This window comes from Acromyrmex echinatior, chromosome 2 (assembly GCF_024713525.1).
Source record: "Acromyrmex echinatior isolate Ae372 chromosome 2, ASM2471352v2, whole genome shotgun sequence".
Lineage (NCBI taxonomy): Eukaryota > Metazoa > Arthropoda > Insecta > Hymenoptera > Formicidae > Acromyrmex > Acromyrmex echinatior.
Genome location: NC_141853.1, coordinates 3,502,915 through 3,518,018, shown reverse-complemented (window position 1 = coordinate 3,518,018; position 15,104 = coordinate 3,502,915). Strand labels below are relative to the sequence as shown.

Genomic DNA, 15,104 nt, shown 5'->3' with positions numbered 1-15,104 from the left:
ACCATGATTTCACAAACACGGTCGGGGTACAACAAGCACATGACTCCCTTGTTTTCCCTTATTTCTATCGTGTATTTTCTTCATTTTCATTAAAATTAACATCTAATCGTGCAGATTGAATCTTTGTTGCAATTTCGGGTTTCTTATAAAAATTAATCAAATCAACACACACACACACACACACACACACACACACACACATATATATATACATAAATATTGCGAACAAAAATTAAACAAATCCTCTTCTTAAAACTTAAGAAATGAGTACAAGGCATATAAATGAGTACAAGATATGACTAATATAAAACTAGTTATAATCATGAAAGATTTAATACATCTTTAGCGCGAGAGATTGCAACAGAAATGTCGTTCGCGTTCGTGACGTGCGTTCACGCGACCTCGATTTTCGCGAATGTCTATTTTTCATCGTGGAATTTCCCCGACGCGAACAACACGATTCGACGACGCGGTCCATCCTGCCTCGGTGACTTTTATTGCGACTTCTGTGTATCTCTTCATCTGCACCAGGCTCTTTTGTAGCACGTGTGCTTTTATACAAGGATGAATCAAAAAGTAAAGATATGAAAGCCTTTCTCGCGCAAACAAAGTGCTACAGTCTGCGACGAGAGCAACATGTTCATTAGATGCATGGAATTTGATACAATGAATTTCCGTCACTACTTCATAGTATTTCGTTTTAGTACTCGCGCTTCTCAGATTTTTATGAAGAATACTATTCAATTTATAAATAAATTTCAATTCGCAAAATATAACTTGAAAAATAGATAGAAAAGACGCACAATAAATTCTAAATTTTAAATAATAACATTGGTATACGATTTGCAATTAATTCTTAAATGAGAATTCTAGTTAGAAATTGAATAGTTTATAAATCATGCAATTGCATACTCAAATATCAATAGATTGTAGATAAAAGGTACATATACTAGGGCGTATTATAAATAGAGAGATTTACAATAATTAACAATCTGTAATCGCTTTTATGTTCCACTTTATATATAACAATGAGCGATAATACATTGGTTTGCAATCGCGCAACACCTTAAATTACAGCCACACAAAAATGCTTATGGATGGATTTCGCTAATACGAAGCTGCTCGTATACTATTAAATGCACTGTCAATAATTAAGTTAAATACAGTCAAAATTTTTGCAGTTTCTTAATTGGTTATCATATCAATATCAATTTATAGGCCAAAGCGGTAAAATTCTTTGATTATAGATTCAACAGTCAAAGATCTGTATTCATTCAGCGCATTTAGCGTTACACGTAATCATCCAATTGCCATTATCTAGCTCAATCAATGTACTTTTTACGTAGAGATCGGAATCGCAAAACCATATCTAATGCTAAATATAACGCCACTCGTTTACTTCCAGTTTTTTCTCAGTATTATATCCTTTCTTTCATTTTTAACATACGAATATATAATATAGTTGTTTAATGATTCAGTATAATCGTTTCAATTGATAGATATGTTCTGTGTTAAAATTTAAATTATTTGGCACCATCTGCGATTCGTAAGTAAGATACTGAAAAACGTCATGGCATTTGCTCTCATTTTCTTTCTATGATTATAATTTGTGAATTATTTAATAAAGATCGTAAAACAGTAAAATGTACTGTAATTTAAAAGATGTAGAAAGCAATGTAGATATTAAAATTCCTTCTGTCAAATATTTTTTTAACGATTAAGATCGCAAATTGGTTTTGTTAAAAGAGACGAAAAAGTTTGAAAATGTTATTAAAAATGTGTAAGACATTTTCTTATCACACGTATTTTGGCGCAAAATGCACGATTGTGCACCATATTCAACAACTGTCCGGTATAGATCATCACTTACGATCGCGACAGATCATCGTAATCTCAATCTATAAATAGTCTTATAAATTCGCAATATAATAATATGTTCATCACACATTAGATTCCCGAACCTAATATATCGCATAAAATAGTTATCAGATAAAATGTATTTTAGGCATTTGGAAAATCGCACTGTCTTTTTTTTTTTATGTAAAGCTTTAACTAACGTGCATCGTTTCACAAGCAAGAGCACTCTCTTGTTGTGTGAATACACACGCACGTTCCTATGTACATTGCAATAATTATTATTATAACAATCTATTAATACTAATTTTAACGAGTTTGGTGTTTTCTCTTAGTAAATATAATATCCAATCTCTGAGTATTATCCAACTATGTATATCATGCAAATTATAACACATAAATCGATAAAATTATTAGAAGCCCTTAGAATTAGATAATACAAAAAATTGTATTATCTGCGTGCGTAATTACGAATGTATTATTTATGTGCATAATGAACACACATAGAATTTCAATTGGTCCTATAGTGCAAATCAAATTCAATTGGTGTACAGTGCAAATATATAATTACGTAATCGTTTGCAATTATTAATATTAAGTTTTGTAAATTAAGCAAGATAAAAAAAAATAATATAAAATTTCTTTAAAAAAATATTTTAAAAGATTTTGAAACAAGAATGTAATTGTCAAATATTTGTTTAAAGATTTGTTATCATATATAGGACTAAAAAATTTGAATTAATTAATAATTGCATTTTATCATCTCTGTCTTTTCGGCACTCATTGTAAATTGTGTTAAAGTTCAATCAATTGACTAATGTAGAATAGATTTTGAAACAGCTATGCTTCAAAAAAAACGAACAAACACACACGCGCGCGCGCGCACACACACATACACACTCTCTCTCTCTCTCTCTCTCTCTCTCTCTCTTTCCCCCTTCCTCTCTGTAATATTATAATATAGTATAATACTTATAAAGTTACATCAACGTTAAAATGTATCGTTATGTAACGTTATAATAATGCTACATAAGTAACGTTTTCTAAAATATTATACAGTAAATATTATACAAGTAGAAACAAGAAAAAGTAATTACAAGATTGTGATTCTGATATCTGCACCAATGGAATGTTAATATAAATACTGTTAGATACTTGCTCCTTATTATCTGTGAATATAAATATTTCTGTGCATTTTATACAGTCTGATAACATTACAATTTTAACATTATAATCAATTTATATTAAAAACGGCAATATCAATATCATAAAATTGATATAACATAGTGTTAGTGTCCCAGTGTTAGTTACCCAGTCGTTGCTTATTATGAAATAAATAGCGAAAACAAATTATATTATTTCATTATAAAATATCGCTACATTTTCTATGTTCACTTGTTTTATAAAGAAATGGGAAAAAATGCGCTTTTTTCTTAAAGCTCTCATATTAATTGAATGTGTTAAGATTCCTTGCTTTGTGGTCGGTCCACCGCCTCCTGCGCGTGTTGTAAGCCGGCGCAGTAGTGCAACAACAGCACGCTTAGTGCCTGTACTCGCAGGTCGCTCTGCGCGATCAGTTTCATGCTGTCCGCGTCTCCGTTCTGGGACAGTTCTAATCTTGAGGTAGTTTCAGCATCTAGCGCGTTCTTCAATTTTCCCATCTACAAAAAAAGATATACTTATTTAACAGATTCCTACAGTTAAATTTTTATATTGACTATGCAAGAAATCTTATCATTATCAAAATCATGGTGATTCAATATTTAAGGCTTTTTAAACCTTTGATCAGGAAGACTCTTTATTTTATAGTCCATGAATTTCTAGAGCCGTAGATAAATCTCTCGAATTACCTTTAACTTCGAAATAACTTGTGTAAAAAAACTTATATCACATACCATGGTGTTGATTTTCTCGACGCGCTCCTGCGGCTCCAAGTATTTATACAAGAATTTGCCGGTATCCCTGGCCCTCGACATAAGACCATCGTCTAGGTCGCCAGCCATAAGTGGAGCTGCAACACTTGGCTCAGCACCCTCCAAGAGGTCAGGACTTATTCCCAGACCTCCAGCCAATGAATTCTAAACGTTTCAACAATTTCATCAAATTGATTAATGCGACGCGCTCTCTAAAAGGTGCATCCTCGTTCGATGTTATGCCGATTCGGAAAGTGAAACATAATCAAGCAGTCGAACCGATCATACGTGTGAGTCGCATTGATCATCCTATATCTATATGATCACCGTGTAGAAGCTTGCCTCCAGTGTTAAGTGCAATTGCAATGCAATCAGTGTTGTGATCAGCGTTCATGGTGTTGTTGAAAATCCTCGTCAATGAGAAAACTTGCAGCAGTTTCGAGCAAGTGATAAATATTACATCTCTCTTGTAATAGAAATAATAGTCTGTAGATGATAGTAACCATTTACTAATTGTAAATAGAAGAAATTCAAAGAATTCAGATATTCATAAATAAATGATCTATAAAAAAATTAATGATTAATTGGATCAAAATTGCCTCAAATTCTATTTCTCGTTTATCGTTAGTTATTAATCATCTGTGTTATTGCACAGTTATTAATCACTTTATCTTGCATCTTATGTGAGAATTAGCAAGTTCATCTTGGATGGCGATTGTAAGGCATGATTGATGAAGGAATGATTAAAGCGAATAAACACACAAGCAGAGAACTATAAGATATGAAAAATTTTCCAAAGAGCATATTCTTTTTTCTTTTTTGGTTTTAGATTTGAAAAAAAACATGGAAGAAGGTGAAGCGGAGAAGGTTTGATGCAACTCTCAGACAAAAAACTATATAGTAAAATGGAAAGTTGCATATGCAAGGAGAAAAAATGTTTTACTGAAATTACATTGTCTTGGCCATTTAAAATTTAATGCAATTTAAAAAATAAAAGACAAAAAATACGGAATATAGACAAAAAAACATTCATTTTTAATTTAATTAAAAAACATGATGTTTCAATATATTTTTAACATAATCTTTCAATTAAAAATAATATAATGATTTATAAAATATAATTATTTATAATTATATTCGAATTGTAATGTTATTGTCTTAAATTTTTCCATTATATCCTCTGTTTATTAGCATTGCAATGCTAATAAATGTTAAACATTTCGTCAGATAAAAATTTTTTTAAATTGAGCACCTTCTCCGCTTCGAACGAACAAATGTGTGTTATTATTCTACCTTGCGGGATGCACAGGGACTTGGGGGGAGACTTCGAGATGCCAGACCAATACCGGAAGCCGGTGGGGCCAAGCAACTGGTACTTCCAGCCTTCTTCAGGCCCAATAGAGTGTTAGCTATACTAGCCTTCACGGCCATCATACTTGCGCCCTAATTAATCGATCAATGAATTTCAAATAGATTAATACCTTTTCACCATTTACGATTAACAAGCTATTCGTAAAATAATAAATCAAAAGTGCAAAATTAATTTTCGCGCTATTTTCGTTGTAAAGTGTACGTCGTTTTACCAAAAAAGTATACAATTTATGAAATTTTAAAATGCTTTATACTTGCCAATTTATCGCTATCTAAATTCTAAGACATATTAGACTGAAATAAAATATAAATAAATTTGAATGCTGAATATCCACGTCATAGAAATCTGCGTTAAAAAGTTACAAAAATATTTATTTAGAATAATTTTAAAATATTTTCTTTTGCAGACTACTCACAAATATCACATATATATTAGGTGTTGGAATTAATTCGTAGCGTTTTTAATGAAAGAATGTTATTTATTTCACATGAGCATTAAAAAATACATTAATGAAAGTACTTCCCATCACTTGTAAAACGCTACGAATTAATTCCAACACCTAATAGAATATATGCTTTATTAATAATTTTTAAAAATTTGAAAATTGATGAAATTAAAAACACTATTGATCTCATATGAGAAAGAAAATTAAACATACTTATGCTATTCGTATGTAGTTCATTGAGAACAAAGGCAAGGTCAAGGTGCAAGCTTTACAAAGAACCTTCACCTCCCCGTGCATATGTTCAGTTCATTTTATTGCCAACAACAAAATGCAAGTCACGCTTAACAATCTCTGCTATATATACAAAATATCAAGATAAATGCATTTGAAGACACACGTGAGTTTTCGAAAATTGTACAGTCCCTTAACCATGTGACATGTCATTAAACGCTTTAATATTTCATCGATATGTAATAATGATAATTATTTGATCTGTCCACATGATCAGTGTGTACTCAGAATGATATCAATAAAATTAATATCACATAGAAATCAATCCTTTTAATATAACTCAATAAAAAAGCATTATAAATAAATAAAAACAGTTGGATAAAACTGAACATGTTCAAAATGCAAAACAAAGTCTATTATTGCTACATTTAAAAATACTTTTAAATAATAAATATTATAAATATTATAGACATCACTTTTAAATATCATATAATATTAGTTATACTTTTTATATATTATATATTATCTATATCTATATAATACATAACATAAAAATATTTTATATAATATATCATATAATATTTTTATGTTATTTTTAAATATTTACATTGATAGATATGAATATTAGGCAATATCCAAATTATAATATGCGGAATGTAAAATATGATTTCTAAAAAATGAATAAATAAATCATGGAGCACTTCTATAATATAGTTGATTCAACGTACGTGATGTTAATGTAAATTGCATATTTGAGGAGAAGATTTTCAACGCGTTTTGTCCAAAACTTATAATTTTTGGAAAACGAAGAAGAAAGCTACAAGGAAACTACGCGCCTTACAGAAAATAACAATTTGCCAATCAATAAAATGTAAAATGTTAAACAAAATTACTAAACTATTTCTAATAATATTAAACAAATGTATTTTGTTTGTATCTAATTAAAGGACATATTGCAATATACTTCGAATGTCTAGACTTTTTTCAGCATATAAATTGATGATAAAAAAATGTTTCCAGAACATCGTAGAATAATTTAAAATATGAGTCTTTCAACATTGAACATTATGTCGCAGGGTTGGTAAAGACTAATGTTTTTTTTTTTAAGGAATAAAATATTTATTATATAAATATTGTGTTTTTTCTTAAATATGTTTTTAATGCTTCAAATATGCTTTAAACAGTACTATAAAAAAAAAACATATTTCAAACATATTAAAAACATCAATTAAGCATGTTTTAAATTGTTTAAAACACGTTTAAAACATATTTTTTACCAACCCTGCTATGCCGCTTCTAACTCAAAAAACGTAATTTGGACAAAATGCATTTTGGAAATCTGCTCCTTATTTGTGTAAACGTAAAGAAACATTGCAGTGTATAAATTATAATACAATCATACAAAATAATATTACTAGTATTAATTATTTAGTTATAAGATTCACAGCATCGGACTAGAAAGCAAAATACTATATCGTTTTTAACTTAATATTAAAAAATTAATATTAAAAATTACTATCAAGATAAGAGTTTCTCTTAAATATAAATAAATTGGAATTTTCTAAATGCCAATAGTGAAGATTATAAGTGTCTTTTTTCTTTCGGTCCGAATCTGCTGTCTCGTATAGGAAGCATCATATAACGCAATACAAAGTGATTACGCTCGCGGATAGCAAAATGCCCTAAGGTTCTATGTCTTGAGTACCTGTACGTTATCTTCGCATTCAGTCAGAGAGATCTCCGGGCTAGAGATATCCCCAACGTTTGGTTCGCCGACAACGATCTCGTCCGCCTCCAGAGCCAAGGTTGCTAGACTTTCCGCACCGCAGGTGCCAGACGCCTGACAACGTGCCTCGCACTTTTTGTGACATACCATGCCGCAGTCTCGACACTGTACTGCATCCTTTAACCAAATCTGCACAGGAAACAATCTGGATAATCATTAAGTAAATAAAATAAAGAAATAAAATAAAATAAAATTTTAGTAAAATTTTAATAAAATAAAAATAGTTCTACTTTTTTAAGTTCTCTCTCTCTCTCTCTCTCTCTCTCTCTCTTCCTCCCTCCTCCTCTCCCCCCTCCTGCCCTCTCTCTATCCTGGATACCACAAACATTAATTAAAAAAAAGATATGTACATACACTTAGAAAAATATATAGTTTCAATTCTAATAAATCTACCACTTAAATATTTAATAAATATAAAGATATATTTATTTGGTACAAGAATCATTAATTTGATTTAACAATCATTCTTTTTATTGAACAACTATTTATTTACTGTAAGTAAATACTTAATTAGCAGTACTGAATCAAATATTTATTAAAATTGACTATTTTTTTTTCAGTTAATTAATTGATAATTTTATTGATGTTCATCAAAACAATTTGAATTATTAAATAAATTATTTATTTATCATGCCATACTTACCTTTTTCGTGCAAAAATCGCAGTGTGTTGCTCTGTGGAAATGCGTCCTAATGAAATCGTGTATCTTTCTATCAGTGATTTCTTCGCTTGGAATCGGTTGAATTTTGGCAGTTTCTGCGTTTTCTTTCTTTCCAATATCGTTGACTATGAGATCGCTTGGTTGACAAGATTCCCATACATATGATAGCAGGATATCGCCGTAACAGAGTGTTGGATCGAATCCCGAATAACCCTGCAGTCTTACGTATGATGTTGCTAAAGAAGCTTTAAAAGAAATTCCAAAATTAATTCTTTAAACTTGTTTCTAATTAATTCTCTTTAGAATTGACGAAATTTACCAGAATTTCAATGCAAAAGAAATATTTATTCTTTTATTATTTCGAGTTCACTTGAGAAGATTTATCAGACAAAACTATTGTTTATATATAACTATACTGGGTGTCCCGTAAGTTTCTGCCAAGTGCTTTTGTATAGATAGAATAAAGAAAATAAACAATTTTGTCTCTCGCTGTTTTTCTATAAAGTAGTATTTGAGTAAAAAATTATTAAAAACCAATATTCAGCGACTTTTAGTAATTAATATCTTGTTAACCAATTGCAAAAATTGTACAATAAAATGGTAGAGGACTTTTCGACTCAGTTTAGTTCGCTCTATCTACACAAAAGCGCTTGGCAAAAACTTACAGAACATCTTGTATAATATATATTTGTAGTTGTTATAACTAAAATTAAAAAAGAAAAGATAATAATTTTTGAAACCTACCACTATCTGGAGGCAACAAAGCATGACATTTTAAGTAATGTCCAGTCGTGGAAGTGCAACATTGCGACAGGATTAATTTTACAGGTGCATTTATGTAGCCTAGCAATTTCGGTGGTGTTTCACCGCCCTTCACACGACCCCATACACCTACATTTAAGTATTGCAATTCAGAATCGATCCGGAAGCTTTTGGTCTCCTCAAAGGTAATCAGAGAGGCATACGATTTTTCTTTCGTGTTGTGATACAGATCAGTAATATTGTTTGTGCTACTATCGTCCGGAAGATAAAATTGAACATTGCTGGATGACGCCGATGATGTGGAGATCGTTGAGATTCGTCGAGACGGCGTAGTATCCGGTGTCTGGGCGATTTCTTCTATCTGAATGCTGCTCTTTCTTCTCTTGAATAGCTTGGTTTCTGACCGGGTGTCCGTGAGATCAGTGTCAGAATCTCGTAGATCAGAGAACTTGATTTGTGTTTCAAATTTCATCTTCCCGGCATCTTCTACACTCGGGCTGTCTAGCTTGCCCACTGAATCACTCTTCGAAGTCTTTCTTTCTGCGAAAAGCATTCTCTCATTATCTGTTTTCTGTCCTCTTTCGCTTGAATCTGCCTTCGAATACCGTCTTTCTACCCTGATAATGAAACGTCGCTGTACAGCAGACTTGACAAATTTCGCCACTTGGTTCATGTTCGACACCTTTTTGCCGTCCACCGCTACCAAAATATCGCCCTTTCTCATTTCGGCGATCGCCGCAGGACTGCCGGATACTATAGTCTCAACTAGTACACACATTTGGCCGATCTCTGATACAATTTCCTGCTTGAACACTACACCCAACTGCTGGGAGCCCGTTTTACTGATGATTAAGTCTAGGACCATATACGGAACCCCATTATACTGCGTTAAGTAAATCCATGGAGTGGAATCTATGCTCATGGTGCAATAGACTTCTATCTGCGATACGTCTTCGCCGTTATTGAGAACGATAGGTGCGAGATTTAGTCTGCTAATCTCCAATAGTGTGACCTCCAAATATCCTGGAGTGAGCTGAGTACTTGCAACCTGGAAATATAGATTAAGATATTATATGAAAATATAAACAAAACAAAAATTATAAAAGCTAATCTTTACTTCTTGTATTGAAATTTTAGCAAATGTATGAGTGAATTATTTAAAGCTATGAATAAATTTAAAGGGAGGAAGTATTATACTTCTGAGAGATCCACGGCCTCGTCGTTCAATCTTCGGAAAAACGGTTTGTAACGCATCTTATAACGAGGTAGAGTATGCTTCCGCTTCACTGCCCTCCTAATCTGACTGGTAATGATTGAAATTATCTGTGGCTGTAACTGACGACCTTGAAACTGTGATTGTACTTCCAACTCCAAGATCGGATCAGAATAAAAGCTCAATGACCAGTGCGTGTACGGTACGCGAGTAAACTGTAGCCTAGCTTTACCACTGATACGCTTTACTATAAAAATTTATAATGTATAAAAAGAACGTTATAATATTGAGTTGGAGAGAGAAAGTTTCTTCGTATTTTTATGCAAAAGTTTTTCATTTGTTGCGAAATTTTTATTACAATTATATCATTCACTAGAGCGAGAAAGTTTCAGCTTGTTTTTTTAATTGCGATACGAACATCATAAAGTCAAAGTCAGAATGCTCCTTTACTTAACTCGAATATAATTTAAAAAATACGAAAAAACTTTCTCCCCCCAACCCAATATGATAATTCTTTTTTTTATCATATATATATATATATATACATAATACCTTGCAGCGCCATATAGGCTGTTTTACCGAGCAACATCTTAACATCTATAGACAATTGAAAATTTCCTGAGTAATGTAAATCTAAGGCCAAGTCCAGAGACTCCAGCAAACCTGTGTCGGCATCGATTTTTGAATTAGCAACTTCCAAACCCTTTATCGTCGGAAATTGCGTGCCAAGGTTCAAGTCTCTTAACTGCAAACAGTTACAGAAAATTTATTACACAAAGGCTTACAACAATTGCTTTTTGTCATATCATTTCAAAATTGTTTTAGCTAATTCTCACTTTCACACTGTCTAACAACTTGGCGGTGGTCGACTGCGTTAGAAGTTCCTTGAATTCATTATTTAATTTCCTATAAAGCCACAGGCGCACTCGCTCGGCATTTCGCAGCTCGTTGAAGAGGAATTGCAGCGTAAGGTTTATAGCCAAGTTCTCATTACCTTGAGACATCGCCTGTCGGGCCATACTGTTATTGGAGTTTGCCCGTTCCTCCTGCATTTGTTCCACCAGTTCTTTAGGTAATTGCGTCTTGCCATGCTGCAGCTGTCTCTGTGGCGGAGCAGCCTGAGGTCCTGATTCCAAATACTTCTTGAACAAATAAAACTGCAACGCCAAGGTACATATTACACCGCAAACAAATGTAAAAATGACCACGAGAACCAGTTGCAAACTGTCCATATTAAATCACAGCTGTTGATGATGCAGTCTCTCTTCTTTGAGTATTAATTAATGCAACATATAATACAATGTGGTCCAGATGTAGATTATTGCATAAGTAATGTTGTATTATGCATATGTGAAGGAAAGTTCCCAATGTTTATGCTGAAGGCGGAGTTGTTAAAGAAACAATTCTTTTCAGATGAGTATTAACAATAAGAGATATTACACATACTATTACTTATTATCACACTACATGCATATGACAAGAGGAAGAGTTCCAAATATGCATATTAGAGCCACAATTGTTGAAAATTCAGTCCCTCTTCCATGAGTGTTGACGAGTTCCAAAAAAAAAACAGGCTGTAGGAAGAATTATGAAGATTAAAATATATATTTAATAATTAAAAGTGGAGGATTTAAACATTGCAGCCATATAATTAATTGTCATATATGTAGAAAAATTTATAATTATTATTAAAATTTTTCAAAAAAATTCATTTTTCATTTTTTATTAACTATAATATTATAAAAAATATTTTTTTAATTGTATCAATTGCAATTAGAATAGAAATTTACTTTCACTACTATCTCAGGAAAAATTCTGTATTACTATTCTAATTGAAAGAAAAAGTTGTACACAATTTGTTTTCATTATTACATTAGCAGTAAGTAAAATATACAAGAGAAAGGGAAGGAGGAAGAAGACTCTAATTATTTTAAGAGAAATTGACCTCTGATTTTTGTATCGTATTGTTACTACCTAAAGTTGCATTAGGAACTTTTGGTACGGCCGAATATCAGCACCTCGCGTCCGACGCATCGCGCTGCACACGGTCCAGACTCCGTGATCTTCACGACTCGACAGGTATTCGGAGCACTTTCACTCGTCGACCGTGAATCAGCTGAACGATGCGCGCGCGCGCGCGCACAGGGAATGAGTTTTCGCGTCACTGCGCCGCATATCCCAGCATATCCAGGAAAACGGTGATGTTCACGGACAGCAATCGCGAGGAGTCACTGTGCAGTGGGACGAATTCAATGTCTCATGCATCCCTATCGATCCTCCGGCAGCCATATTCGCACCCCGAGTTGAATAACTGCACAATCAACAATTCGATAATTTTTTAATGAAATTAAAAATTAATATGTATAAAAATCGGAATGTAAGAGGAGAACGTAATAGAATAGCGTAAAGAAAGTGAAATTGAAACAATGAAACATAAAAAAACATAAATATCTCTTTTACATTTCATTGCCTCAATTTTTGCTTTCAGAAACTTCGTTTACGCTTCTGTTATTTTCTTTTTACATTCATTTTACAACTTTTATTTTCGTTCCAGTAAATTCCAAGTCATTTCCTGAATTTCTTAATTAATGAGATGTCGTTGAACCGTTGCGAACGATTTAAAGTTTCACCGAGCGAGAGAAAGAGAGAGAGAGAGAGAGAGAGAGATTTCTAATTTTTTAAATTAAAATCGAAACTAAATTCGAAAAAAGTGAAGAACTCCCCTCTGCCCCAACGAGATTTTAATTTAAAATTATAGTCGAAGAAAACAACATTGAAGTCGAGATAAAATTAAGTGTATCGAAAATGTTTTGATGCTTCGATTAGTCTATGAAAATTGACAATCTGCATAATTACGGTTATCGTGTAAAAACTTGAAATAAAGGAATGAATTGGTAAAATAAATATATTAAAATTTTCGTGTTTTTTTTTTCGATCGATAAGATTGGTTTTCATTTTAGATACAACCATGATAGAAGGGATAACATGGTGTGTGCAGTTGGGGATATCTCTTCTAAATCTCTGGCCTCTCTGTCTATGGACTGTTCATAAGGAGAAAGCTACCAACTGTGAAACGCTGAACATGGGACATGGGATTCATAATCCGTTTTTATTTTAAAACTGTTTCAAATATAATGTCTTAAGATGTATTTTAAGATGCCAATGCGGCTATCTGATTGATTCGTGACTTCTTAAGACTATATATTATACTTACGGTCTTGAATATAAGATCTACGAATATCGGCATATTAGAGTTATATTTGTATTTTCATTTTTTTTTCTACACTGTAAAGCCTCAGATACATTGCGAAGGAATAGCGATAGTGATAGAAATAACACGATTTCAACTTATCAGAAACTGTATATTCCAATGTATCTGATTTCTGATGGATTGAAATCGTGTTATTTCCATCCCTAGCAAACGAGAATGGATTAAAATTGATTGAAATTTTTTTCTATCTGAATGCGTATTTTAAATAGCGAATTGGTTTGGATTTAATTGGATTCAATTAGATTCAATTGGATGCAATTGTATTGAAAAATGCATTTCCTATTCAAAATTTTGAATTGAACAGTATTCACAATGTATGTGTGCTTTGTGCACAGAAAAAGCTAATATTATTCTTAGATTGAAAAGCATTCATTTTAATATTCGTAAATCAATATTTCTGAAAATCTGAATCCATTTCAATTTATTTCAATTCTCGTTTGCAGGGTCGCTATCACTTTTTTCGCATTATGTCTAGGGCTTAAGTCTTTGCGCACAATAGAAGAAATAAGGAATTAGGAATAAAGGTTATACGATTTTAACCTATCAGAAATCGGATACATTGAAATACACAGTTTTTGAATATAAGTTGAAATCGTTTATTCTTTATTTCTAATTCCTTATTTTTTTCTATTATAGGCAAGGCCTAACACCTTGAGGTCATGGGAGTAAAATTTCGAAACAATTTTTATGAACAACAGTAATATATTCCGGATTTTTATTTTCATCCGCTAATAGTTCAAAAAGCTTTATTTATTTACATCATTACAAAATACATTTTTCCCCTTATTGACTTTCATTTTATTAAAATTATTGGAACAGATATCATTTATGCTTAACTTTAGGCGTTAATAACAATTCACAATTATTTTGAATACTTATTAATTCGTTAAAATTAATTTCATTTCAATTTTACTTTGTTTGAAGGTATTCAGGTAATTATATTTATTTACAATATTTTTAGAAATTCTTATTATTTCGTTATTAATTAAAGTTTGTTTGAAATTTTTTTAAATATGTGGTAGATCGGCTATAATATTTAAATATCGACTCGCATCATATTACTTGTAATAAAGTACATGATAACCGATTTCCTTGATTTTATTTACAATCTGAAAAATTATTTCTTTTAATACTTTACTATTAAATTTATTGCTTGTAAAATGGTACCCCACCATCTGCTTCCAACTATTGCAAACACCACAAGCATAAAAATCGTGTGGCATGCATGCATACATAGCATCACCTGTATCATTAGGACTATGTTATTCGTGATCCAGTTGAAGGTTATAAGATTACTTTGATATAATGAATGTTTCGTCAAATATTAACCCACATTAAATCAGTCTCATTTTTATAATATGGTTTCTTCATTTTTTTGAAATTGTAACATTTGTTCGGATATTCTTGATTGAAATTGAAAATTTTCTAATCTTCGCTGTAATGTTCGTATATTTGGAAGTGGATATCCCTGACGAATAAGTTCTTTATATTCATTATTTCTGCATACAAATTTTAATTGTAAAGCACGTTGAATTATATCATTTGACCACATTCTAACGCAACGTTTTTTTGTAAACAAAGCTTTAATTTGACAAT

General features: G+C 31.8%; 1 protein-coding gene and 1 long non-coding RNA gene across 4 annotated transcripts; one reads left to right on the top strand and one right to left on the bottom strand.

Moving 5' to 3' along the window:
* Positions 1–998: 998 nt before the first annotated feature.
* Positions 999–12,449, bottom strand: Pdzd8 (PDZ domain containing 8). 3 transcript variants are annotated; one of them, XM_011060355.2, is made up of 10 exons: positions 12,183–12,448; positions 11,074–11,811; positions 10,790–10,982; positions 10,222–10,484; positions 9,007–10,072; positions 8,245–8,507; positions 7,521–7,730; positions 5,061–5,210; positions 3,750–3,932; positions 999–3,515 (listed from the first exon to the last, which is right to left on the bottom strand). In XM_011060355.2, the coding sequence occupies exons 2-10, from the start codon at positions 11,467–11,469 to the stop codon at positions 3,315–3,317; spliced, it is 2,925 nt and encodes a 974-aa protein (XP_011058657.1). In that variant the 5' UTR covers positions 11,470–11,811; positions 12,183–12,448; the 3' UTR covers positions 999–3,314. The 3 variants fall into 3 exon arrangements, with proteins under 3 accessions (XP_011058657.1, XP_011058658.1, XP_011058659.1); XM_011060356.2 differs by having other exon boundaries at positions 12,212–12,448; XM_011060357.2 differs by lacking the exon at positions 5,061–5,210 and having other exon boundaries at positions 12,183–12,449.
* A 24-nt stretch (positions 12,450–12,473) lies between these two features.
* LOC105148563 (uncharacterized) lies at positions 12,474–14,887 on the top strand. The gene is made up of 3 exons (XR_846459.2): positions 12,474–12,614; positions 12,792–13,131; positions 13,198–14,887. It is a non-coding gene; the product is annotated as an uncharacterized LOC105148563 (long non-coding RNA).
* Positions 14,888–15,104: the final 217 nt, after the last annotated feature.